The 27,005-nt window shown below is 36.7% G+C and overlaps 1 protein-coding gene across 2 annotated transcripts; it reads left to right on the top strand.

Moving 5' to 3' along the window:
• Positions 1-10,890: 10,890 nt before the first annotated feature.
• On the top strand, positions 10,891-26,045 carry LOC574784 (5-hydroxytryptamine receptor 1D-like). 2 transcript variants are annotated; one of them, XM_775167.5, is made up of 2 exons: positions 10,891-10,985; positions 22,324-26,045. In XM_775167.5, exon 2 carries the CDS (start codon positions 22,745-22,747, stop codon positions 24,134-24,136), a length of 1,392 nt encoding a protein of 463 aa, XP_780260.2. In that variant the 5' UTR covers positions 10,891-10,985; positions 22,324-22,744; the 3' UTR covers positions 24,137-26,045. The 2 variants fall into 2 exon arrangements, with proteins under 2 accessions (XP_780260.2, XP_011676894.2); XM_011678592.2 differs by lacking the exon at positions 10,891-10,985 and adding an exon at positions 18,875-18,955.
• Positions 26,046-27,005: the final 960 nt, after the last annotated feature.

Here is a 27,005-nt window from a genome sequence, read left to right as displayed (position 1 = left end):
CTGGATCCAAAGCTCTCTTTCACAGGTTTATCATCTTCCCTTCTCAACACATGACCCATCCATCTCAATCCACTTTTCTTATGTATCCACCACAGTTTCTTCCAGACCCAACCTTTCCATGAACTAAATCTGTATTCTTTTTATCAGACCATTTCACACCATCGCACCACACATCTTCCGTATCTTGGCTATTTCTGTTTTCCTCAAGATACCTTCTTCTAATGTCTTCACATTGCAAGTTTATAGACCCTATGCAATCTCTGTTGTAACACAAGCCTTATAGATCTTGCCTGTAAAGCGGGACTGCACTACTTGCGCCCTCTATAAAGCCAACAGTGCCTAAGCGGTACCCGTTGATCCCCCATGGTCCCCTTTTTCTCATGTTAATTGAGAGCTGATTTGATGAGATAACCATCTGCCAGTGACCACACAGGGAGGTCTAATCCTTTCTGGTCAAACTATTGCAGATAGGCTTTAATTCTCACCATAAACTTCCTACCAGCTAGGATCGAGGCCTGCTCATTAAACTTCATCCACCCCAATCACCGTCTTCTTACCAATGCAATCTCACATCCACCACCACTGTTGAATTGTATCCCCAAGATTACAAAACCTTTCAACCTTCTCAACATCTCCCATTCATGTATTCTGCATATAAAGATCTCCTAATGGCATGCTAGCATGCTACGTATGCACATAGATGCCACACAACAAATCCGATAAAAACAAGGGGAATTAAGGTTCATGGGCAAGCAAACAAGGTCCGAATGCGTCATACACAAGAGTTGTATGGCCTCAAATCCAATGTTAATAGCATAAACTTGAAAAACATTATTGAAGAGCGAAATTGTATCAAATTTGACTTGTGTAAGGCCTATTTTATGTATTTCATATTAAAGAGTCGGTGTGCAGGGGAAATCAAACTTTCTTTCTTCTTCTTTTAGAGCTTGCTGGGAACACATAATTGAATGAGGCTTTACCAATATAATGGAAGTCATTGTTTCAAGTAATTAGCCACAATGTTTTGTATCATGGCAATGACATTAAAGATGAACTTCATTATGAAAATTGCTCCTGCTGAAGAATATGGTTATTCCAAAAGTAAAAAGCAACTTCCTCAGCACCGGCCAATAAGCAATAATATTCTATTGAAAATGTTTGACGTCTTTATATTCCCCCACACCCTTTTTTAATTGCTCAGGGATATTCTTAGCCATAATTCCTACCCACATGCAGTTTCGCAGATAAAAGTCAATTCTATAAACAATGCATATTTAAGTGAGGGCGTTATGGATTATCAATACGAGGTAAGTATGGAACAGTCTGACACTTTGACCGTTTTGAAGTTAACAAGGGTGGATAAGTACACATATGCATATATATCTGAGTATTCAAATCTTTGCCTCTTGCGTCAATTCTTAGACAAGGGCAGGCATTTTATCATGCTTAACTCCCTAAAGTATCAGCAGAATTTATTCCTTGACATGTCTTGAGCGATGTGTGATAACAGCTGCCAGAGACAAAGCTCAGGCAAAGATTTTAAAAATACTCCAAAGCCTTGTTCTTTTTGTCTCTGTGTGTGCATGTCCTAAGCAAAGTTTATTTTGATCATATCTATATGTCTTTGCTAAAAGAGAAAAGCTTGTCTTCATGTTTTCCGAAAATGATACCTATACCATGAAGTTAGATGTTATAAAACTATGATTTTGGACAGTTAAAACCACTATAACTACCAACAAATATTTTGTTTTTCATATTACTAGTTCCATGTCATAATGCAATATTCAAAATTTGATCTTCAAATAGTACTTCCCTAAAGAGAACTTGCAAGTTTAATACGCTCCCAGTTCACATAAAAGGACTTGTGCTCTCTATGAAATAGGACCCATACGGAAACCAAGTCGCACTTGGGTGCCACGTGACTGGTTTTAACTTATTCTTTTTTTCTTCATACTGTTTTTGAGATTTTGAGATTAATTTTATGCACTCTAGCTGTGCATGGATTGTTTTTCACGTTGGAAAACTTTGAAAAATGGCTTCCATTCTCCATGTCCTAGATACGTCATAAAAGGGATAATCCAAAGCTAAGTAGGCTCCGACATTTTGAGAAACCGTAAAACATAAGAGCCATACCTCAATTGACTTAAAAGAAGTTAATCCAGAGGTAAAAAACAAACCTGGACAGAGGACGTTGCAGTTTATGCGATGCTGGGGAATTTCTTAAGTCCCGTATTTGTATTGAGGATACGTACAAGAACATAAATGTAACAATCCTACTTTGTATTTCAACTCTAGATTAACTTCATTTAAATTGATTGTGCATACCTCTTACATTGTATGGTTTCTCCCCAAAACAGGGCCTTCTTTGCATTATGAAATTTCTGGGTCATGCTCCTCATCTTGACTTTGGACTTTTGGTCACCAAAATATCTTACACGTACATGTATTTCTCATCAGATGTCCTTGTATGGAAGCCTTATGACACTTTACCATACAGCCAAGTCAGAATAACCTTCCCTTCTAAGTGAGAACTACTGGTCGAAGCCATGACCCAGACTGATGAAGACAAGTCATTACAACATACCATCCGCAGATTGCCAGAAGTGCGGTAACTCTTGTATCAAAGGATACCAGATAACTAACATTCTTCTGACAAAGAACAGGCAATTCACATCAAGTTCAGAGGTATTCAATTCCTGGAATTTGGATTCCCCGTAATTTTTGCAAGTACATGTGTGACTCACTTTAATAAGGACCATTATAAGGGAATGGGACCTTCTGCATTGAATAAGCCAGTTTCGTAATGTAACCAAATTTAATGCATACGTCTTTGTGAAGTGCCTCAATACAAATTATTTCATTCACCTGATAAGAATAATAGTATTTCAATAGTCAGAATGCAACTGCATATATTAAGTGTTGCTAGGTAGGTCAAGCCATAATGTTTGTCCAACCTGGCAACAACTTAATATATGCAGTTGCATTCTGACTATTGAAATACTATTATTCTTATCAGGTGAATGAAATAATTTGTATTGAGGCACTTCACAAAGACGTATGCATTAAATTTGGTTACATTACGAAACTGGCTTATTGTGCACAAACTGTGTAGCTAATTAAAGTAGATGATTTGTGTATGAATGTTGTGATGAATGTTGTGATGAAAAGAGTCTTGAACTTTGCATAATGGTTATTACATTTTCTTAGTGCAAGATGAGCATGTTCCTAGTTCCTGGAATCAGATTTTCTGGAATATTTGAGGTGTGCCTGCTTCTTGGGGGAGAGAAAGGAAGGGAAAAGAAGGGAGAGGAAGGGAGAGAGAGGGAGAGGGAGAAAAGGTGGGGTAGGGGAAAGAGGGAGGGGTAGAGGGGGTAGAGGGGGAAGAGGGGAAGAGGGGAAGAGGGGAAGAGGGGAAGAGGGGAAGAGGGGAAGAGGGGAAGAGGGGAAGAGGGGAAGAGGGGAAGAGGGGAAGAGGGGAAGAGGGGAAGAGGGGAAGAGGGGAAGAGGGGAAGAGGGGAAGAGGGGAAGAGGGGAAGAGGGGAAGAGGGGAAGAGGGGAAGAGGGGAAGAGGGGAAGAGGGGAAGAGGGGAAGAGGGGAAGAGGGGAAGAGGGAAAGAGGGGAAGAGGGGAAGAGGGGAAGAGGGGAAGAGGGGAAGAGGGGAAGAGGGGAAGAGGGGAAGAGGGGAAGAGGGGAAGAGGGGAAGAGGGGAAGAGGGGAAGAGGTGAAGAGGGGAAGAGGGGAAGAGGGGAAGAGGGGAAGAGGGAAAGAGGGGAAGAGGGGAAGAGGGGAAGAGGTGAAGAGGGGAAGAGAGGGATATGGGCAATAACATTTGAGCAATGAAACAATTTCAGACAGTTAAGGACAAATGAAGGACAATGAATAACAACAAACCAATCAAAAGATAGAGAGGAAACAGATATCAGACGAATCAATATCTTAATAATGAAGACGTGATGAAGATAATAAGATGTTGTAGTTGATTAACACATCACCTTGAACTATTCCCATGAGAAAGGTATATCTAATCACAAATCCTTGGATTGATGATGATGATGACGTAAGCCCCTCATTCAGACCAACAGAATTCATCGTACACAACTATACATGTAGCTACACAATTTTTTATGGATTTGTTCCAAGTCTGAACATTATGCAACGAATCATTGCATAGTGAAACACCTGTTTGAGCCTAGGTTAAAATGAAAACTAGATACCAGGGGAGTGTTTCACAGAGACTAAGATCAACTTTAAGCCGGACTTAACTATGGCAGGCCGTTCATGCCACTGTTTGCTCTCACCATTTACTTGCATTGGTTTCTCAAGGGACATACAAATCATGGTCACAAATTTAGAGAATTTACATTTTTTGATAAATCATTATTGAAGGAAAAAATGTTATCTAAAGATCATAATGGTGATAGCAAACAGTGATATGAACGGCCTGCCATAGTTGAGTCCAAATTTAAGTCGATCTTACGCTTTGTGAAACATCCCCCAGAATCAGCATACTGTTCTAGTCTGAAGTTCTGAACGCTGTTATATGAAAATCGTATAACTGGCAGGGCTTATCGTGAGCACACAATGATGACTGACCAGCTGCCATGTCAATTGACCTCGTAAAAACTGGTTTCTTAAAAAAAATGTTACTTTAAACAATTTTATTTTCCAGTCTGAACGCTCCATTCACCAAACAATGATTCTTAATACAAGATTCATATAACTTCCATGAAGTCTGAACAGACTATAAGATTTCATTGGGTCTACCATGAATGATCCAGCGACAATTGCTCCTCTGTTAATTTACGACACACTGGACCTGATTTTCAAACTTCAATCCTGAATGAAAAACTATTCCTAACTCTACCCCAAACTCCTAACCTAAACTAAAAACCTAATTTTAACCTTAACCATAACTCTTTATGTCTTATGCTGTTGCTGGAGAAAAAATCAGTTGCTGGAGAAAAAAATGATGATTTAAAAAAAAAAAAATCATATGTATGATTGTAATTATTAGGTTGTAAAGCTATCACAAGGTTTAAATACGTAATGATTCCACATCTTAATTAGATAATCGGTATAAAATATTTTGCAAAATGAGAGTTTTGAGTCAAACACACGTTAACAAAAACACAAAAAATATCATTAGCTGTGCGAGTCTAGATATCCATCATATATCAATCTTAAAATATCTGTTCATCGTTTTGACGCTGTTGACCCCTTATCTAGTGATGAGAAACATCACCTAGAGCTGTGGGCATAATAGCATACATATTTATGGGTCAGATAAAGCTGATGCACAAGCGGAGTTGTATCTGACAGATATTTGTGTTATACAAGAGCCCATCAGCATATCGAGGATGATTATTGTTAGCAGTTGAAGTATGAACTAACTTATTACTGTGGTCTTGTTTTGATCCGTTGGTTCCTTTTCCTTGAATTCACATTTAGCTTCCATTCAACCAACTTCACACAAAGACAACCACTTGTAACAAGCGCAATATGACTTATTCAAGAATTTTGAGGTCAACTTTAGTATAAATAATTCATACTTTAGACATCAAGTCAGTACATCTACTCAATTAAGAATGACACTCATAACGACTCAAGAGTTATGCAAATAGTGCCTAATGGGACTAAAGTGCTTTCCATATGTAATGATTATTCCTTAATCAAACAACAATTAACCAGGGATGTAAAGTGGTTCACACCAATATTAGAAAGAAAATGCCGTAAAAATCCTCTTCTTTGTTTCACAAGAACTATTATTCAACGTCATGTCTTTAGAAGAAAAGAAAAAAATGATTGAGAGTTTTTCCCATCCTTTTTCTCTGCTGTTATCAAACAGTGCTCTTCCAGCTACATAGTAAGCATCTTTTCATTTATCTTGAACACTACAGAGAACAGAAATAGATTAAAAAAATTGAAAATCAACAAATTCGGTTGTGAGGTGGACGCTCTACTGACTGAGCTAACACTCCGGTACTTGCCCTTTTAATTGTTAATTCAATTTAATGTTTTCAATGTACATCTCCAAATATCATTTATTAAATTTCAAAACTCAAAATGATATGAATTATCATGAATTTATGACCGGCCATGCTTTAACATATCATCTCAGTATCTGCTTCGTTAATCAATCCATATGGATTTTCAGTTAACTAGATTGTCTGCTGGGTGGATGGAGCTGTCTACTTCTAACCTTCTACACACATGGCTAGCAAAGCAAATAAAGTGTTATTGCACCTTAAAGGAGACCTGTTCACATATAGCAAATCATGCATCTTGAACCCTTCTCTGTGTCATTGAAATTTAAAAGCAATTCATTAATTTTAGAATAGATGTCAGACTACCAGTGCATGAAGATTAACAATGACAATGTGGCAGTATAACTGAAAACTCATCTAACAAAGATTAGTTTTGTGGTACATATACATATTTCTAAACTTGGTAATTTAGTTAGAGTTTAAAAAAATTCCTCCTGAGATTGGTTTGATCACCAAATCAAGATTGAAAACTCTAATGATGATTATCTATACATGGAAGATATGCAAGAGCATGTACACTTTGGTAAGGGGTAATAAAGCTAGACCTTAATAGTCCATCTATTCGTATCTGGGCAATTTCCTCTTCTATATCTTTCCTTCTTGCTACTCTGCGTCACTAGGAAGTCTCCTTTGTCTTTCTCACATATAGCCACTACACCTTTCCATGAAGGAGATTATCACATACCGGTACATTGTACATTATAAGAAGGAGCTGGCATGTGGCTCGTTCATGTATTCCTACATTAACTTGTTGAAGTCGTTTCTTCTCTACTTAATGTAAAATGGTGGATCAGGAGTCATGAGCATAAATACCTAATGATAATGTATGTAACAAATTAGGTCACGAGAAATGTGTTTGGGCTCTTATGAGATAATGGGGATTAAACTTATTCATGCTAATTGCTAATAGCTTATTACATGTATGTGTTTCTCCCTCGGCCCAAGCAAGCTAGAATTTGATTTGGTAAACCAAACAACACTTCTTATGAAAAGTATTTAAGGTTGAAGATTCACCTCCTCCATCAGAAATAGGGCACTGTTTTGAAAACACTCCATAGAAAACAAGCCATGTGTGAACTGATCTTCAATCCAAGGATATTACCAAGCCAATACTCCTTGGGGAATGCACCAAACCTAACTCAATGAAGTTAGCTTTCCTGTAACAGCTTGCTATGTATGAATCTCGGTGCCTTTGCTCTACACCACTCCATATGTATATGTATGTATAGAAACACTGTTTCTGAGTGGCAAAAGATGATAAACGTACCCCATGATTAGTCTGACACTATTCTTGAAGGAAATCTGAGCTCAGTTATAAATTCAAGAAATTGAGCAAAACAAATTATACAGTGTCTGCAGCTGACCAGAATGGTGTTAATAATTAAGGGAATTAGGCCATTAAAAAAAATATACATGTTTAGCGTCCTCGCCCGCTTCCTTTTTGGGGACCGCCTCCTATTTTTTTTATTTTTTTTTTTGAAATTTTTTTTGATTTTTTTTTTTAATGAAAAAAAACATGAAAAACACTGCTAAAATGGATCTATTTCGGATTTAAAAAAAAAAAAAAAAAATGTTGGCCGCCATCTTGAAAAATAGCCCGAATGTCAGGGAAAATGTACCAAGTGGCCATTTTGAGCAGCCATTTTGAAAGAAAAAAAAAAAGGGGGGCCTCCTCCTTCCTATTTTTAAAAAAAACAGGACGCTAAACATGTTTTTTTTTTTTTTATTTGGCCTTAAAATGGAAAGATATTTCGTGTTAGGAGCTAGAAGGGCCTTAAGTCTGTGCAAAATGAAATGATTCAATGCTCTTCTGGCTCTAGAATCACAAATCTAGCCAAACTAATTATTTCTGGTAAAAACTATATATCCAGAACTTATTATTAGCTTTTTAAAACATCTCTCTTACTAAACGGGGCAAAGATGTGATTAAAAAAAATACTTAAAATCAGTCACGGACAGAAAATTTGTCACTCGTGTTAAGTCATCATGGAAAAAAATGTTATTATAAACTGACATTTCATCAGTTCAGAATCAGAAGGGTATTAACTCTCTGCTAAAGCATATATGAGTTTATTAATTAATGCTCTACTGGCTTCAAACAGACAATAAACTGATGTACTTTGTGATAAACATGATACAGTCATCGCTCTTTGTAACAGACTGAAGGACACCTGAACTCATGTTTGCATGTTACGAGCTGTGTTGATTAAGTTAATTAACATTGATTAATTGATGGGCTCAAGTCTCTTCCATTCATCGTTAGCTTGAAATGAGCGATTGACACATACTATTAGCTAGAGCATTCTCTTTAATGAAGGTCAGTAGACTCAGTACATTTAAACATGTATCATAATGTTCTAAAGTGCTGTCAGTTGTTATTACATGTATGTGGTTGAACGTGTACAAAGATTTAACATAAAATGTTAGTTTCATTTTTTTTTTTTTTTATTTTTTTTATTTATTTATTTATATTTGTGTTTATTTATTTTTTTCTTTTTTTTCTTTCTTATTATTATTATCATTATTATTATTATCATTATTATTATTATTATTATTATTATTATTATTTTTTTTATTTATTTTTTTTTGGGGGGGGGGGGGGGGTTCTAGTGATATTGTTCAAATTGCAGTAGAACCTGTATATAAAGAGTGCTCTAAAGGAACAAGAAAAGCTGTCTTTATAGGTAGGAGGATTTTTATGTGCAGCTTCATTTAATAGTAAATACTTTAATGTTTAATGAGACACACTTTTCAATGGAAACAGAAACTGTGTACTTGTTTTGGCCTCCCACCCCACACACACACACTTATCATCAAAACAGTTATCAGGTATCACTTCCAGCCAGTCACAAAATGGACAGTGCCTCTTGCACATCATAAATGTATGGTGACAGCAATTGTTCATTTCTATTTGGGAGAGTAAGGGTAGTCCTTTCAGCTCCTAGTCTTTATTGATCAGACCCTGTTTGATCGTTCTAGACGGGCCAAAAGTTTGATAATCCTAACTTCATGGAGAGAAAACATTTATTATAAAGCTGTTTTAGCCAAAGACTACTAATACAATGAGCTTAGTGTACCTTGCAATTATACATTGATTCCTTTGGTAAGCATTGAAAATGTATTCTGGAAAAGATCAATAAATCGTCCCGCTGTATCATTAGAACTCGTCCAGAACCATATGATCAATAACATGGGATTAGAACCAGTCACAACTCATTTGACCAAATCATCAGTCTAGACAAGTCTTGAGTTTGAGAGGTCCAGGGGAGAGGGGCTTTGGGAGGCACATGCACCCAAGCCCCCGCCCCCACAACAAAAATAAAATCTACAATTGAATATAAATTAATTTAGGCAAGGCACATGTAAACAAAATGAATGCAAGGAAACTTTGGGGGATGTAATCATGCTCAGAATATAACCCTGGGTGCTTAGTAAGAAATATTATGAAAGTGCTAAAAATCAACTTCTATATCACGAAGCTTTTAGCATGAATGAAAATCCACGATAAAGTTTATTGAGAATGACACCGTAATTTCAAATGTGGGTCCTTTGAAATGAAAGTGATCCATCATTCCCCAAGCAACACTCGCTTTTGCTCATGCATGCTTTGTTTTGCCAAAGATATAGGGTTGGGCTTAGATGGGTTGCAATGAAGTTGAGGGCTACAGGTAGGCCTTACTGATTAGAGTTTGCTGAATAGACTTGCTGAATAACAGCAATACGGTTGAAGCAGTTTTATTTTTTCATATCATATCTAAATAAAAATAAAAAATTTAAAGCATGGAATCCCATTTTGAAATTGTTAACTTGGTTCACAAAAGATATTAACCAAAGAGCACTTGTCGAAGGTGCATGAGTTAATTTTTTATTAAATTGGTTAAGGACTTAATATCCTTCATTCCTAGGCCAGTTCAAACAGATTTGAAATTTGTCATGATTCTTATGCCGTCTTCACCTGTTGCTAGATTAACCACTGGATACAGAGTTGGAAAAAGCTGTACACTGTAACATTTTATTTCCATGAAGTATGTCACAGTTCTTCTTACAGCCAAATATGAAAGGATTAATCCATTAAAAGGTTTTAACATTTCATTTCCATGAATTGTATCACAGTTCCTCTAAAGGCCAAAGAAGAAAGAATTACCGCTTTCAAGGGTTGTAATATTTGACTTCTTGGAAGAGTATCACAGCTCCTCTTAACGTCAGGTAAGACAGATCCATTTCTTAATCCAAGAAATATTGATCTCGAATCTTATTTCCCAGAGAAAATATTGATTTTGAATTTATTTCACAGAAAAATGAGATGTAACTTGCGTCAGAGGTCTAGCTGGACCAATTACCTATTAACTTGCCATCATTGTTAAAGGATGAATCCAATTAAGCTCAAGGCTGGCAACAACACAGCAAGGAACCGCAACAAGAAACATGAATATGCTTGAGACTCAATAGGGTGTAAATCTGTCTACTTCATCAAAGGGTTAACGTCCTTCTGGCTCTAAACAGACAATGCTTTATTTTCTGCTTCTGCGAGACTGTTTTCAGCTTCCCGTAACTCCAGTTTGATACCACAACAAAGAGACATTGATCCCTATTTAAACTATCTTTAGATCTTTGCATCTAACTGAAACTTTCTCATCGATTTAACGATCAGTTCTTCCTCGATAGCCCAGTGTGCTACCTGTCGGGGTAAAGGCAACTTTCGTGCTTTGATAACTCTCAGGGTGTCTTGCATGGATGATAGGTTTAATTGTGAAAAGAGAGCAGTTATATGCACAACCCTTGTGTCTTGCATGGATGATAGGTTTTATTGTGAAAAGAGAGCAGTTATATGCACGACCCATGTGATGAGTGCATGACATTTGTCTGCATTGGGAGTAATAAACATTTTCATTACCTCGTTATGTTAGTGGTGCTTACTGTCAGTGAAGCAATATCGCAAGGTAAGTTGCTGAATAGCTTGTTTACTTAGATAATGACGACATTTTCTGGGAACAGTTAAATGTCATACAAGTATTTAAAGTCATTAAGTTGTCACTTTAGTGCAATTTAGTTCTTAACATGTTATTATTTTTAAGCAGCAATCTCTTCAGGAATTTAGCTAGCTTAGCAAATTGTAATGACACTAAAAGACGTGTTCTGAACACAGAAATGCTTAATCACGCCACTTAATTTCGCTAGGCTACCTTCAAACACATGTATTCCATTAAGTTCATTGTACAGCTCAATAGTATTGGTTACAGGCCTATGTTGTTATAAACATTTATACATGCTACTTTGTACAGTTGATTGCATATCCACCTTGCAAGGCCCTTCCTGATGATATCTTTCATATTGTGTCTACATAGAAGGATCTTGTCTTATACTTCCATCTTTAAATATCATTAGCAACTTGGCTCATCCAAATAGTTAAGAAATCTACAATTATAGAATTTTAATTACAGCTATTAGACCACACTAAGCCATTGGCTAGCAAGTTCTATCTGGGAATACGGAAATAAGACCTGCTTTAATTACAAAAAAACAACACAAGAAAATAAAAATATAAATTCACATCGTCGTCATTTACCGGTCAATCTAGTGAGAAATCAAAAAGCAGAGTTAACAATCTTGTTGACTTGTTGACATTACATTATTTAATATTTAACATTTATTTAATATTTTATCAAATGTTGATGCAAGTTTATCTCTGAAGATCTTCCAATGGTAAGACTTAGCTTTAAATAGTATACCCTTCAGGATTGGATGATTGTGCCTAGCTGAAAAGTAAATCGCTTCCTATTCTATTTTCAGTACTCTATCTTTTTGAATTTCATCTATTTGGCGCCGGAATAAACTCATATGCTTTAAAAAAGAAGTTAATGCCCTTCTGACTCTCAGTGAAAGATTTACAAGAATTTTTCTCTCTTCATGTTTCACGTCATTCTTGATCACCCTCTGATCTCATTAACAATCAACTTCACACATCATCCCCTACTCCTTCAAGCTCTCTCTCCATCCCTTGTCTCTAAGGGTTATAGCCCTTAAGTCGTAATCACTTGGCATTGTCCCGCAAAACCAACATTGCATAATGATCACCTGCAGCAGAATAATTACTGCCTGTCTGACTAACGATCTCTGGTCAATTACAAGCAACGCAGCACCGTAGGCTATGTTCTAAACTCAGTGTTAATCTCTACTTCAACGTGACTTCTAAAAGCAAGGCGTGATGTAACTCTCAGCATACGTCTCAATTGCGTCATCAAAGCAATTGAACACTATTGTGTTTTTGTTGTTTTCCGCGATCCAAACACAGCGAGAAAGTGTTTTCCTTTCTTCTTCGGCCTACCATAGAGCTACAAGTATGTAACGAAGGGTACTTGATGGCGTATGAAACAACTGTTTTCTTTCGCTAGGAATGTCATGTTGGATATACTCATTTGAAAGGTGCTATGGTTTACTATTCCACTGATAACTAATTGTTGTATAAGCCATTTGTGATGCTGAGTTATCTTTGAGTTGGAAACACTGTATAAGGATAACAATTAATTCTCTTAAATCCTTTGTCTCTGGAATTGAGCGGAAATTTGATCCCCTGAAAAATGCATTTCAGTGGTTTCAGCTTATGTTTTGCCTGTTTGAGGTAAGTGTTGATTTTTCAATTGATATTGAAATGTTCAGCTCCCCAGGAAATAATGCCACCAGCACCACCTTTATTGAGTTGAAACATTAAAAGTGATTTTAGTTTTGGTTCCAGAATAAGTATTTAACCCATTGCTTACTGGAACCTGGTGGTCCCTGTGTGAAGCCTATTGGAATTAGATAATTCAGTAGCCAACGGGTTAATTTGATTGCAACGGTTCCGATAGAGGAAACATACCGAACATGCAAGTTAAACTGGAGCGTTTTCAATCCTTTTCCCTCTTCCATTATGATTTAATCTCTTTCTTGGTCATTTCCTTGATATATGTTTTTTATCACACTTTCTCTTTCTATTTCTCCCTCTCTCTTGCCCCCCCCCCCTCTCTCTCTCTCTCTCTCTCTCAATAGTAAATGTGGATATGATAATAGTAACGCTAATGATGTTATTACTATTGATAATAATACTATTAATATTAATAAAGTTATCATTATAGTTATTATTTGCATTATTGTTATTATTATTATCATTATTATTATTACAATAATAATAGCAACAATTATGATAGTTCAATGTGTATTGTATAGCATATAGTACAATGTGGCATGTCTCTATGCAGTCATATTTATACTTTCACATTGTTCAGCAAGAATGCAGCAATCGTGAATTTATAGAACAGTACACAACATGACAATGATGGTCTGAAATTTTAATTGCAGAGATGCTCACCTCTTCACTCATATTCTATGTGGTATTCTACTAATTGATTGTGGATGATGCATTGTGGGTTACTGGATTAATGAGTTGGTCTCTATCAATTAGTTGTTTTTGTTTAAATCCAATCACATCTGTTATTATATTGCTAATGAGTTTTTGAATATGGACAGATGTGGAAAAGATACAGGAAGTATGGGACATAGATACCCTTGGACATTGAATCATAAACTCTGATCAAGGTTTGCAACCTAAGGCACCCTTCCACACAAAGTGATGTAGTTTCGGTGTGTTGGCTCAGTCAGTAGAGCGTCCGCCTCACAACCGGGAGGTCGTGGGTTCGAACCCCGGCCGCGTCATACCAAAAGACGTTAAAAGACAGGAGTTGCTGTTATACCTTGTTTGGCGTTCAACAATAAGGGATAGAGCAACGTCGATCTGGCGCTGCTCAGTGGCTGCCGGGCTCACGATCAATTGGGCAAAAAGAATTTCCATTTTCGGTTTAACTTAATGAAGTTTGGAGTGGACTTTGAAAGATTATTATTATTATTATTATCATTATTAGTTTCCCCATTTCAGGATTGATTTTCTTGCGTGCCAGTCGTTTATTATTCCTTAAACTCTCCTCAGTAACCAGGAAGAATAGGAGAATGGGAGGATAGGGAGGAAGAGAAGAGGAGAAGAGGAGAGGAGGAGAGGAGGAGAGGAGAGGAGAAGAGGAGGAGAGGAGGAAAGAATGAGAGGAGGAAAGGAGAAGAGGAGAGGAGGAGAAAAAGAAGGGAGGAGGAATGGGAGGGAGATCTCATAATGTAAAAGAGAAAAATAATTCTAAAATTTACTTTGAAAGACAGTTTGGTATAGTTTGGTATAGTTTGGTATCACAAAATAAAAATGAAAAGCAGAAGAAAAAAAATGGAAAGTATATCTTTCAAGGAAAATCGGGAGACAAAAAAGAGGGTAAGATGGAGACAAACTAGCGATCGATCAGCAATGAAAGTGGAAGTGCATTCATTCCCTCTAGTATTTACCAATCAATTTTTGTTTTCCTTTTATTGGAAGCAAGTCAGAGTTGGGGGGGGGGACCATTAAATGTCTTCCTGCTTCACTTCCACCAACTTACCGGCTGACATAAAATCTATTTGTTTATTCTATTTTCCCGGTAACATAATATAGTGTCAGTTCAAAACTATAATTGCTTCAGCGTCAAAGGAAATTTCTAGTGCCCTGAATATTCCCTCGATAGTTGCTGAGAGTGAGAGCTATATATATTCCTTTCAAGCGCAAGATATATATTTGAGTTACTTCTATCTATAAGTATAAATGCAATGATGCAATGCCTATCAATCGAGACAGAAATGGTATCAGAACAGGACGTAAATGAGGATTGTGTATGCATTTATCACCTGAACATTTTAAACTTTTTGTTGGTTACGAAACACCTTTTCATCAAGATAATCTACTACCGTTCATGACCATTCAAATGCGCTCAAGTTTGGAATGCCATGTCAATTAAATTTCTAGCTAATTACACAAATGTGTCCTTGATAGCCGACCTCAGATAGCATTACATCCCTTAAATTGGTAAGTGTTCATTTATCAGCAGACTACATTTTTATACCCAACAAATAATTTGTTTCACCCTGTCAGTGCCATATAGGCGCCCAAAGTTTTTAATTGGATCAAATAGGAAAAGCTCATTTTCTTCAAGAGTAAAGATTCAAGACTTATGATATATATCTTCGCAGTCGGATGGATGAATTGTTATAGTCTAACAGATAATTCTTTAACGTCCATGGAACACTGACTTATCAAGACATTCTAGCTAGCAAGAATCATACACAAAAATGATTAAAAGATAAGAAAAAGAACTTATTCTCTTCTTTTTCCCCAAAGTAGAAACACAAACAATTTTAGTCTGCGCAATTTTCTTTAGCAACGGAGGGAACCATTCAATCCTTCAATCAGATGTTCTTGTCAACAGTTTTTCATTCACAGTTGTTCTGCCCCAGGCAGTTTATTCCATCTAGACTGTTTTATCGCTTCTGATATCGACTCAAGAGAGAAGCAATATGAATTATGAAAAGAGCAAGGTTACTAACTCTCTCATGGAATACATCATGCTTGTACACACAGTACCACAATAAGAGAATGTTCATACTATTCTTCTATCAATTAAAGGCACACTGTCCTACTTGTAGCTACTTGCTCCCTCTATATAGAAAACTGCCCAAATCGGTGCCTGTTGGTCCCCCATGATCCTCTTTTTCTTATGTTAAATGAGAGCTGAGTTAATGATATAGCCACCTGTCACAGTGACCTCGATGGCTCACTGGGTGGTCTAATCCCTTCTAGCTGAAGTAGTAAAGCCTCCCTTTAAAAGGTAATGGGTATAATAGTGAATATCTGAGGTAGATGGTAAGATACTATTAATCTCCTAAAACATAGAGAGTTCTAAAAATGCTTTCACATAAATACTCACACTTATGGTTAATTTTTCCTAATTGAGGTGTCATATGAAAGGGCAGAAATTGAACTTTCTAGAAGTGTGATTTTCTGTTTGAAATTCAGATACCGCCCGCCAAATGACTTTTTGGTTTTCTCTCTTCAAATTGTTTTTAATCCCTCATGCGTGAAATATGCTTCATATGAGTTGCATCAAATGACAGAGGAGGATCTGAGCTTTACAATTATGTGTCATTTATTAATTATAATTGCGATAAAGTTATGATAAAACATCAATAATTCTCGGTTCTGTTTTTTCTGGGACGCACTGTATAGCATACAGTAAAATATGAATCACTAAAAAGAAAGTAAGTTTGTGGAGAGGTCCTATTGTAGAAAATATGTTTAAAAAATACCTCTTCCAGTTCAGCAACCCATCAATGAAAGTAATGACAGAATACAGAAATGGCCATTTTAAACTCTGTTTTTTTCACCATCTCCTGCATCAAATTTTAATCTAGATAATAACTCCCGACACCAAATATGGTGCGAAAGTAATGGCAAGTGACACCTTTTGCCCTGAAGATTGACCTCAATAATTCATCGGTTTCAGTCAATTATATGCAGGACAGAGCCATTTGCATATTTTGTCCATAAGTCTGAGCCATTCCTTGGTGATAACCATTTGCATGTACACCCATCAATCTTCTTTGATTAGGTCATTTGCAGCGGAAAAAATGCAAGGGAGCTGTGAGATTGAGCTCTCTAAAGCTCCATAAGAGCTCTGGCTAACTTCAAAATAGAGATGGTGTACTTGATAAAAGCTCTGGGGAATGAAAAAAAAGGTCAAGTTAAAACAACTGAATACAATAGAATGGAAACAAATAACTGCTTGAATCCGAAAAGACTTTCCACTTATAGTAAAGAACTTTTTTGGGTTAAATAATAGAACAAAACTCATAAAATAACTGTTGGAAAGCACTCTTTTATTGCACCAATTCCAAAAAGAAATTCCATGAAAAAAATGATTGCTTTTTAAACTGCCTTTTTCATTAACAGGTCATTTTCAATTACATGTACTTATAATATATTTACAAGCAGTGAGTAACATGTCAGTTGAACATTTGTAAATTCTTCTTTGCCATCATACCAGTAGAACTGTTGCACATTAACAGCATGAAATCAATCATTCCTAATGACAAGTACCAATATCAATATCAACTTCAAGGAAAAATTGATTTAATTTTTAATTGTTTTAATAGTCCTGTGTACAATTGATTTCCATACCAGGAATGAACAGATACATTTAATCCATCGCCTTACAGGAAACAGGGGGGGGGGGGGTCATTTATTAAGCCTAAGGACATGAGAGTATTAAGTACACCTCCAGTATAGATAATTAACTAAGGCTGCGTTTAAGCTCAATTTTGAAGGCAGAATGAGCGATATGAAACGCTCATCGTAAACGCTCATCGTAATCGCAGTTCCACGGTGTACTGTTTATGCTCACTTCTCTGGCTCCTCCAGGCAATTCTTGCTGTGTGGCCCTAATTGGTCTTGCAGCTGGATTCACAAACCTGCACTGTGCATGCTACGTAGACCCACTAGAGGTCAGTGCGTTGACCCCATTTAAACGCGTTTACAAATTGTTAACGCATCTTTTTGTGAGTTTATGATCGGCGATCGTGATCGCAGTTTTTCGGGGATTCTACAAAAGTGAGAAAGGACGCAACCATGTTTTAAACTAAACGCGTAACAGATGCCTGATTCTGGCCAGAAAAAGTTGAGCATAAACACGCCCTAAGATGATAATCAGAAAGTCTAATCTAAAGTGTACTCAGAGCCAGAAGGGCATTAACTCTGTATCATCTGTTTGGAGCCAGAAGGGCGTCAAGTTGTAGAGATGAACACAGATCTAATGCCTTCTGGCTCCAGACATATAACATCATCCATCTACCCAGAGCCAAGAAGGGTGTTCATTTGATACCAAGTTAACACCCTTTTGGCTTTAAGCAGGCACTATGAACATGACTGACAAAGAAAGCGGACAAAATATACAGTTCATCAGGTAGACAAAGGAACATCCCTTCACTGCTATTGTGTAAAAATGTGTAGAACAGGTGTCACATGTATATTCACCTGTTCTACACATTTTTACATAATAGCAGTGAAGGGATGTTCCCTTGTCTACCCGAGGAACTGTATATTTTGTCCGCTTTCTTTGTCCATCATATTCATAGTGAGGCTTAATGATAATAACTGACTAAATTAATAATCAATTCAAAATAGGTCTGGAAATGCATTGTCTTTTCAGGGTCAGAAGGAGTTTAACATTGTATTAAAAGATTATGAGAGTTAACATCCTCCTGACTCTCAAGTGATGATAATGTAACAAGAAGGCACAAGATGAAAGGATTGTATCTAAAGCACAAACTAAAAATTCTAATACTGCAAGTGTGGAGATGCATGCCAATTTAAGAAGGCACAGTATGAAAGAAAAAAATGTGCATCTAATCCAAATTATATAAATTTATTTTATATGTTTGCCATACGTTGGAGATGTATGCCGCATTTGAGAGTGATATAAGCTCACACACATGTATTTCCCCATCCCAAACAGCAGTGTGAAGCCATATACACTGATACGATGTTGACCAGTAGAACTTATTCAAGCCAACTGACCAATGGGTGAGTACTGGTCAGTCACCTATTGGACGTACAGCTGTGGCTACGGCATATTAATTGCCGTCCAAACCAGTGCATTTGTTCCAATCAATATGGATGAAGTGCGAGAGTAAAAGTGGCCTGAGAGCCTGTCCGGAGCCACTTCAAGCAACTTGCCTTGTTTCTGTCTGATGGAATTTCGCATCGTCTCATGCCATTACAAAGTTTTTGTTTTGGTGGAGAAGGTGGTGTTTCTAAATGCCACTCTTTAAGCTACTCGTACTGAGCGATTTACACTTGTGAATGGTCTCTCTAACACCAATTTACAGAAACATCTGTACTGTCTGACATGCTTATAGCGAACTTATCGTCTTTCATTACCTTCAGGATCAAATAACTTCATTCTGAGTTGGTGATCATTAACTGTGGAAATGTTTGTTGGATTCATTAGGTATCAACTCAATCTCATAAAATGTAAGTAGCATCCTTGTTTCTTTTTCATCATATTCCTTTCACCCTAAACAAGTGCAATTTGAGTATGAAATGCAGTCAATGTCAAAGTATTGGCAGTTTCTGAACAAGTTTCTTTGCAAGAAATGCACTGGAATATGGGGATGGAAAAATATGATTTCTTCAGTTTTGAAATGTTAAAGGAAAATAATAGACAAGTTGCGATTGCTATATATATATATATATATATGAGCACTTTGAAATTGGCTGAATCAGTAATGTCGCTGTGACATAGTGCTGGACAACTTTCCCATTTAGTTCAGCAAACAAAATGACTAAAATTTCATTTTTTTCAAAATGTATGACTCAGGAGGGTCTTTTGTTATATCAGGAGCTACAATAATATGCTACATATAATATAGTTTGAGTAAAGCCTGAAGGGAGAAGGCACTTAGAAGAAGAAAAAAAACAGGAGTGTTGTCTGTGTCTGGTTTGCATAGATTGATATCAATCAATAGTTTAATTATTTATAATTTTGCGATTCTGTTTCTTCCATTTTTCTGCTTTCATAGAAATGAACTTATTGTTGCACTAATATTACAATCATGTATCACAATTCACAAACAAGATTAGTGAAAAGGGTTTTACATGATTGATATCTTTATCAACTTGATAATAACAGAGTCCCATTAAATTTCTTTTCTCCAAAATTCATTCATCATTATTGAATTTCAATTCTTTGACAAAATATTACAATATGTACTAACTTTGGACGTTACTCATCACCACTTAAAATGGAGAGTATCTTATATGGACTGGCTTACCAGGGTTTATTTCAATTCATATTTGGCATAAAACTGTCTTGCATTTTTTGACCTAGCAATTTATGATTTAGGAGGGTCTTTTCTTTTAAGATCACCTGCATTTTTGAGTTGTATCCCAATGGAGAAGGCACTTAGGAGAAAAGAGAAATCAACGGTATAATTTTTGTACACAAATGTAGTTTGGTTTTGTCTTTTGAAGATTGTGAGTCAAGTTAAAGAGAGAAAAAGAGAGAAAATACAAGAATATAAACTAGTTTATACATAATGAGACATTCTGTCTATTAAACTTATCAAATGCCAGGTTCTCTGTAACTCCTCTCTCTCTCTCTCTCTCTCTCTCTCTCTCTCTCTCTCTCTCTCCTCTCCTCTCTCCCTCCCTCCCTCCCTCTCTCCCTCTTCTAATATAATTCAAGGATTGTTGTTCTCTAGACCTCTGTACATGAGACACATCACTAAGTCTTGTCCTTCCACATGTCAAGAGATGTAATGAGCAATGTTCTTGGATAATAAAACTCATGGCTATAACCCTGTACATGCCGCAGCCATTAATACTGATGTCAATAGCATTTTTGGCTTGGTATTAACAAGATGGTCACATGGTCCACCAAGCAGAGTCTCATTTATGTCTCATTTATGTCCCATTTATGTCTCATTTATGTCTCATTTATGTCTCATTTATGTCTCATTTATGTCTCATTTATGTCTCATTATGTCTCATTTATGTGATATCATAAGGTAGTAATACCACATCACTTCACTGAGTGAGAGACAATTTAGTGTAATCATTGAGAAAAGCAATCAAAGTTATTGGCATTTCAGGCAGATCCATCTGTTCACTGGCTCCAACCAAAAATAGTTCACAGAAAATCTGGTTCAGTTTTGTTTGGAAAAACAAAAAGCTGATGGCACGTAATTTTTCATTAGTTATTAAACTACTTAAGAAACTATTGAAAAACTCTCAACAAATGACCACCTGACAACCCGTACTATTATATAACTGTGGACTTTCATTAACAAATTGATGTTTTAGGTTCTTTTTATTCCCCCAGACTCAGCTGTCGATTTGCAATTAAGAAAGAGATTACAAAGTTATCTTCATTAAGGACTTATTCAGCCCCACCTGAACGTGTTTTTTAGATCGTCACGTCGTCATCACTTCTAAGTAGTCTCGCAAATTTTAATTTGAAGAACTCATCAAAACATATGTGCACAACTGGATTTAGGAGCCTAAATCTGATTGGGGTTATACAGGATTATAGAGAGTATTTTTCCCTTTGAGAGAAATCTGTGCCATCTTTTACCAATTTGTGGAATTATACCCAATACAGGATCTGCTTTCAACCAATTTTTTTTACATCCATTTTTAATGTTTGAGGAGGAAGAGCACCATGGTATAGTTTAGTAAGATTTATGTCAAGAACACTAGAACTCCAACAGCTTTTCTTATTCTATCATTTCTAATAATAATAGCCTCCCTGAGGGCCCTGCAATTATATTATTACCCCGGTCATCGGATTCAGGCTTACCTGCACACAATGTATGCACATTCTCCACTCCCTGGGGAGCATTCCAGCCAGGTGTCATTTTTACAAGCACACATTTGCTAATCTAAGCACATTAGCTTTTGCATCTTACCGGGTACCCATTTAATATCTACATTTATCTCATAACTCAATTCTAGAGTTAAAATAATAATCATTTAGAAATTTACTTGGGAATATATAAAATTATAGAACCTTATAGAGAGTGTACAGTCTAACTGCACTAGCAAATGCATACAGATACTCAAATTTACATACACATAGCATGCTTTAGTAATCTATAAAAACGGAGAGTAGTTTGGAGAGAGATTTGTGAAATATGCTAATTTCATCCATCATGTCACAGTACAATTACATCCCAAGGGGTTCTCACAGTTACCATAGAAACAAAATATCCATCAGCAATTATTGAACAAATTGAGTTCACAGTTGATATCATTGCAGATCAACGTGTAATAGCTGAGAATTATAGACCTTACTGCTTTCTACCTTCACCATATCTTTTAGTGTAGTCTTTAGTCTTCCTCTTATGCCATCCACCTCCAGATCCCACACTCTTTACATAAATCTGTGCAACAGATGTGACCAAAAAGTGCAATGGTCTCTTAAAACTATGGATTTCAAATCAAAGAGATTATTCACTTAGTCTGTTTGTATTGACTGTTTTGTCAACCTTAATATATTGATTATCAGATGGGAACAGGACTGCTAATAACTGCATATTGCATATCAATAAACAATTTTCCACTCCTTAGAATTTGCCGATCTCAAAACTATGGATTGATTAGATTTCATGGCCATTTACAAAACAACACCAGGGAGGAATCCCGTCTCTCTATTCCTTTAAACTTGTCAATCTGTCAGCTAAAGAATTTCTTAAACAGTTTGCAACCCTCCGTTGTTGATGGACATTGTCACTCTTGGGAGGCTTTTACCCTCCACTTCATGTCTACAAAAATAATCAATATCCACGATTGATTTCTTTTCTTATTTTGTTTCTCTTTTGTTCTTTCTTGATAACTTACAGGTAGCTGAAGTACACCAAGCAACAAAGCCAATTAGCTACTAAAGGAGAAGCACACACACACATGACTGACCCTTCAATCAAACGTATTGTCAAGGGGTATTCACTGCTTACGAGTAATTAGGAGATCCTGTGCATGATACCATCGATTATGCAAAAGACCACATCTGGCATCATCCAAAGGCCTTCTGCTTGATTGCAGAAAATGAACTAGCACTCCGAGAAGCTAGCAAAGATCAGACGTACCATTCCCCTTGAAGGACCTCTCATACACTGATGCATTGTAGTTGAGATTTCCGGTAGACCTGCATTTTTAAAAGACTGAGAGTGTTTAAAACTTTTGCAAAACATTGCTGTAGTCATTTTGAAGGAGGTGAACTTAAGCACTGACTTAGCAATCGGATCCAGACAGTCATACTTAGTCATGGCTGATTTTGCTTCTGAGGCAACTGTGACATATACTGAAACTGTGGACTATGTAGACAGTAGCTATGAGTGGGTGATCACAAATAATATGACAGAGACTGAGACCGTAGAAATCACGGTAGCCACCGTTTTGCTGAGCATTGGACTGGGCATCATCATCATTGGGACAATCTTCGGAAATGCGTTGACGCTCACCGCGATCTCCAGACATCGCCCCCTCCAAACACCCCAGAACCACTTGATAGCATCCTTGGCTGTGGCTGATCTGATGGTGGCCATTCTGGTGATGCCTTTGAGCTTGACGAAAGAGATAGTGGTAGTCTGGATATTTGGCCCCATACTCTGTGATGTGTGGATCTCACTGGATGTTCTCCTGTGCACCGCCAGTATCCTCAGCCTCTGTATGATATCCCTTGATCGATTCTGGGCCATCACAAAGCCCATCAAGTATCCAAAGTACCGGACAGCGCGGACCATGGTGATCCTCATCGCCTTAGCCTGGTTCCTCTCTAGTATCATTGCTACCTCGCCATTCTTCGGCTGGCGTGGCAACCAGAGCATCGACGCTTACACCTGTCAGATTAGCCAGAATATAGCCTACACCATCTTCTCCACCTTTGGTGCCTATTTCATCCCTATGACAATCATGATGATCGTCTACGCGAGAATATATTGCGAGGCACGTAAGAGAATCCGTGGTAAGACATTCAACAGGGGGTGTCAGCCCTTAAACAGCGCTGTGAATTATCGTGAAACTACAAACTATGGCGATAGAAAAGATTCTGAGGAGTTGAATAAATCTCCTACTGTCAAATGTGATCCAGCGTCTGACAATAACAAAGGAGGAGGCGTCTTTGATGGATCAACCTTGTCTCACAGCACGCACACTTCATCAGCTCCAAACCTTCAGAATCAACACAAAGTGGGTGAGGAGGTTAAGAAGGATACCTTTGTAACGTCACTGACTGTACCAGGGCAGCACCAAGCAACCTTTACCTCAACATCCCTCCGCGAAATCAACTCCAACGAGAGTCCGTCTTCTCAACGAAGTCTCCTCTCATCCCCAAGCCCCCTACCTGGTCAGATTCAGGAGAGGGAACGAAGGAGACGCGCAACGGCTACTGCCAAAGAGCATCGCGCTACCAAAACTCTTGGAATTGTCACTGGAGCCTTTCTGGTGTGCTGGCTACCATTTTTTCTCCATGCACTTATTGTGCCCCTATGTGGTGAATCATGCAACGTTCCTCGGTCGCTGGAAAGCATCTTCCTTTGGCTTGGTTACTTCAATTCCATGCTTAACCCCATCATATACACTAAATTTAACAGAGACTTCCAGAAGGCCTTCAAGAAACTTCTGCATTGTAAAGAGAGCAAATCTCAATCCTTTTGAGGACAGCTTCTTACAAATCTTCAGCGTATCTGTGTTAAGTCTTGCACACCTAAAGGAAATGCCTCACTTACCATTGACGCGACTACGTGCATTAATTTTGCCATGGACCAACAGTGCTCATTATCAAAAGACATTATGAAGAGCATTTTAAAAAAGGAAATTTCTTCTGATCAACAAATGAGTAATGAATGAGGAAGGGTTGCTCTAACTTAAAGGACGATCACAATTTACCCAAACGAATGAAATTTCTTGTGTTCCTGAGACAATGAAACGAGAGGAAGGTGGCCTTTCTCAATCAAAGTTATTTATCCAAGTAGGTACACGATAGACACTCTGATGTATATGTGTTATCATTGCAATGACCAGACTGAGAAAATACTTGGCCATGTCCAATGTATCACAAATGTGATGAGCAAAATGTGGATTGAATTTTTTTCTTCACTTGATCGAGAGACTTCCAATAATCAGGAAATGCCTGAATACAAATGAATGTAGGTCAGAGCATCGAGAATATGACCATGAAATGTGTTTATACATGTAAGAACATATACTATGATTTGAAAGTCTCTTAATCGTTATTCTGACATGTTTCTCGTTGCATATGTTATGTCAGTTTCTTGCCTGAGAGAATGAATGAAATATTAGAGCTTTATAGTGAATTATGGCTGTATTATTGCCACGAATAGAGAATGAAAGATAAGCAAACAAACATTATTAACTTCCTCTATGAACATTCTTGACATTGAAGATCATAATGTTATGCATCAGACATTGATATTTATTTTAAGTATCAACTTCTATTCATTTTGCTCTTGTACATGCACCTGGTATATTTCATATTTGTGGAGCTCTGAATCGAAAGTCATTATTCCAAAGAGGGAGAGGTTTAGGTTTAGTCTCCTTTTATTTAGTTCACAGTTAAATTGTTTATATGACAATTGTGCTTCCACATCATTAATATATTGACAGATCATAATACAGGTAACATATTAATACTCCTTATTCTAATGATCGATATTCACATGTTGCCCATGAAGTTGGAATACATTTTGTTAACCCTTCTTCATAAACGATAGTGACAATTTAATTTTCTTCTTTATAAATAAATATTATGTCTTCTCAGAACTTAATGATCAATCTATACGACTCTTTAGATTAATCATTCAAGTTCCGACAAGATTTAAACCTTATTTAACAAGATTATCTCATATTGTCACTCTCGTTTAAAAAAAAGGTAAAATAAAATCTATTCAAATTTTATAGGAAACAGTCTATATATGTAATGGTGTAATTTCTAAAAGAAAGCGCATTTCATTAAATACTAAAATAAGAAAATATCATTCTGATGTCAAGGGAGATGTTAGTCTTGTAAATACAGATGTAAATAAAATATAAAATAGTATATCTATATATTATTACAGCACATCAGTACTGTTCTTGTTTTTTCCAAACAATGTAATTAAAATGGACCATCTTGCTCTTAAAAGATATCTTTATTAGGTCACAATGCTGTAAAGGCCTCATATGAATAATATGTATCATAATTTTACACATATTTTCAGCACAAATACTTTTCACCACCCCCATTATACATTTCTGGATATTGTGAAACTTTAACTGTGAAATTGTGAAACTGATCATTTTCTACATCATATAGTTATATTTCCCCTTTTTAAATGACATGAATATTTTTTTTGTTCAATGCAAGAGCTCTACATGTACACCAATGTTCTTACAGTTCCACCATGTGTATCCAAATGGTGAACAAATTGTTATAATTTTGATTCTATTAATTTACTTATTCATTTCTTTGATCAGGTCTCTACTTTTAACCAAAGCTCTGTAAGCTGGTTTGCCAGAACTTATTTGGTACTTGATAAACTGGATACAATTTGTCTGTTTTCTATTACATTTGTGTCTTATCATTTTTTTCATTCAGTTTTAAGAAACATGACAAATCATGAGGTATTGATTAATCTGACAATAGCAAGGAAAAACAGTTTCATGAATGACAGATTTCTGTGTCATATTTAGATCACTGGTTGGTGTTTATACGTCCAAAAGAAGTTAGCATTACCACTCAAAAATATCATAAATATAATGTCAAAAACAGGAACAAAATTCAAGAAAATGACTGAAATGTTGAAAGTATGACAAAATAAAGTTATATACTAACTTTAAAGAGTGTCAACAAACAGCTGTATTACTACAAGTGCGTGAATAATGTCTTTTTTTTCTTCAGAGTTGTTGTGTAATGCTCTAGTTGTTGGTGATGGTGCTCTTGTTATCTTTGCTGTTGTTATTGATGATTTTGATGTTTTTGTTTCTGTTGTTGCTGTTTTATTGCCAATGTTGTTGCTGCTACCATGGTGGGTGTTGCTGATGTTGGTTGTGTGTACATGAACAAACATAGATCACCAATTTTCTGGGGCCTGATGTTCTATCCTATGTGTGTTGGCTACAGGAAATATGGAAAAGCTCCAGAACGTGGCTCCAATCTTTGATCATATGTGTTTTGCACAGAGATTGGCAAAAAGATTTTTTTTTTAATGGAAATCTTCATGAGATGTGGAATCATTATTCATCAGATAAAAACACTCTAATTATTTCTGTTTATGCCTGTCGATTTATCATGCATAAACAGAAGCTCCACATTAATAGTTTAAACATTTCTGTTATTCTTGTTGTTGCTGTTGATGTTGCTGTTGTTGTTGCTGTGGAGGCCTTAGATAACTCAAGCAGGAGTCTACGAGAAATGTTTGTTATATCCCCGACAGGTGAAGAAAGCCCCTGATAAGAATAATTCCTGAGCAGTTTCTTTTAGGATGCAATCAACTGACTCCTACTACTCACACACATCTTTACATAT

Source organism: Strongylocentrotus purpuratus, unplaced genomic scaffold, assembly GCF_000002235.5.
Source record: "Strongylocentrotus purpuratus isolate Spur 01 unplaced genomic scaffold, Spur_5.0 spur5_scaffold_13, whole genome shotgun sequence".
Lineage (NCBI taxonomy): Eukaryota > Metazoa > Echinodermata > Echinoidea > Camarodonta > Strongylocentrotidae > Strongylocentrotus > Strongylocentrotus purpuratus.
Note: the sequence above shows the minus strand (reverse complement) of the source record. Positions and strands in the feature narration are given on the sequence as shown.

Excerpts from the sequence above, each read along its gene's own strand:
- LOC574784 (XM_775167.5), top strand. The coding sequence starts at position 22,745 with ATGGCTGATTTTGCTTCTGAGGCAACTGTGACATATACTGAAACTGTG.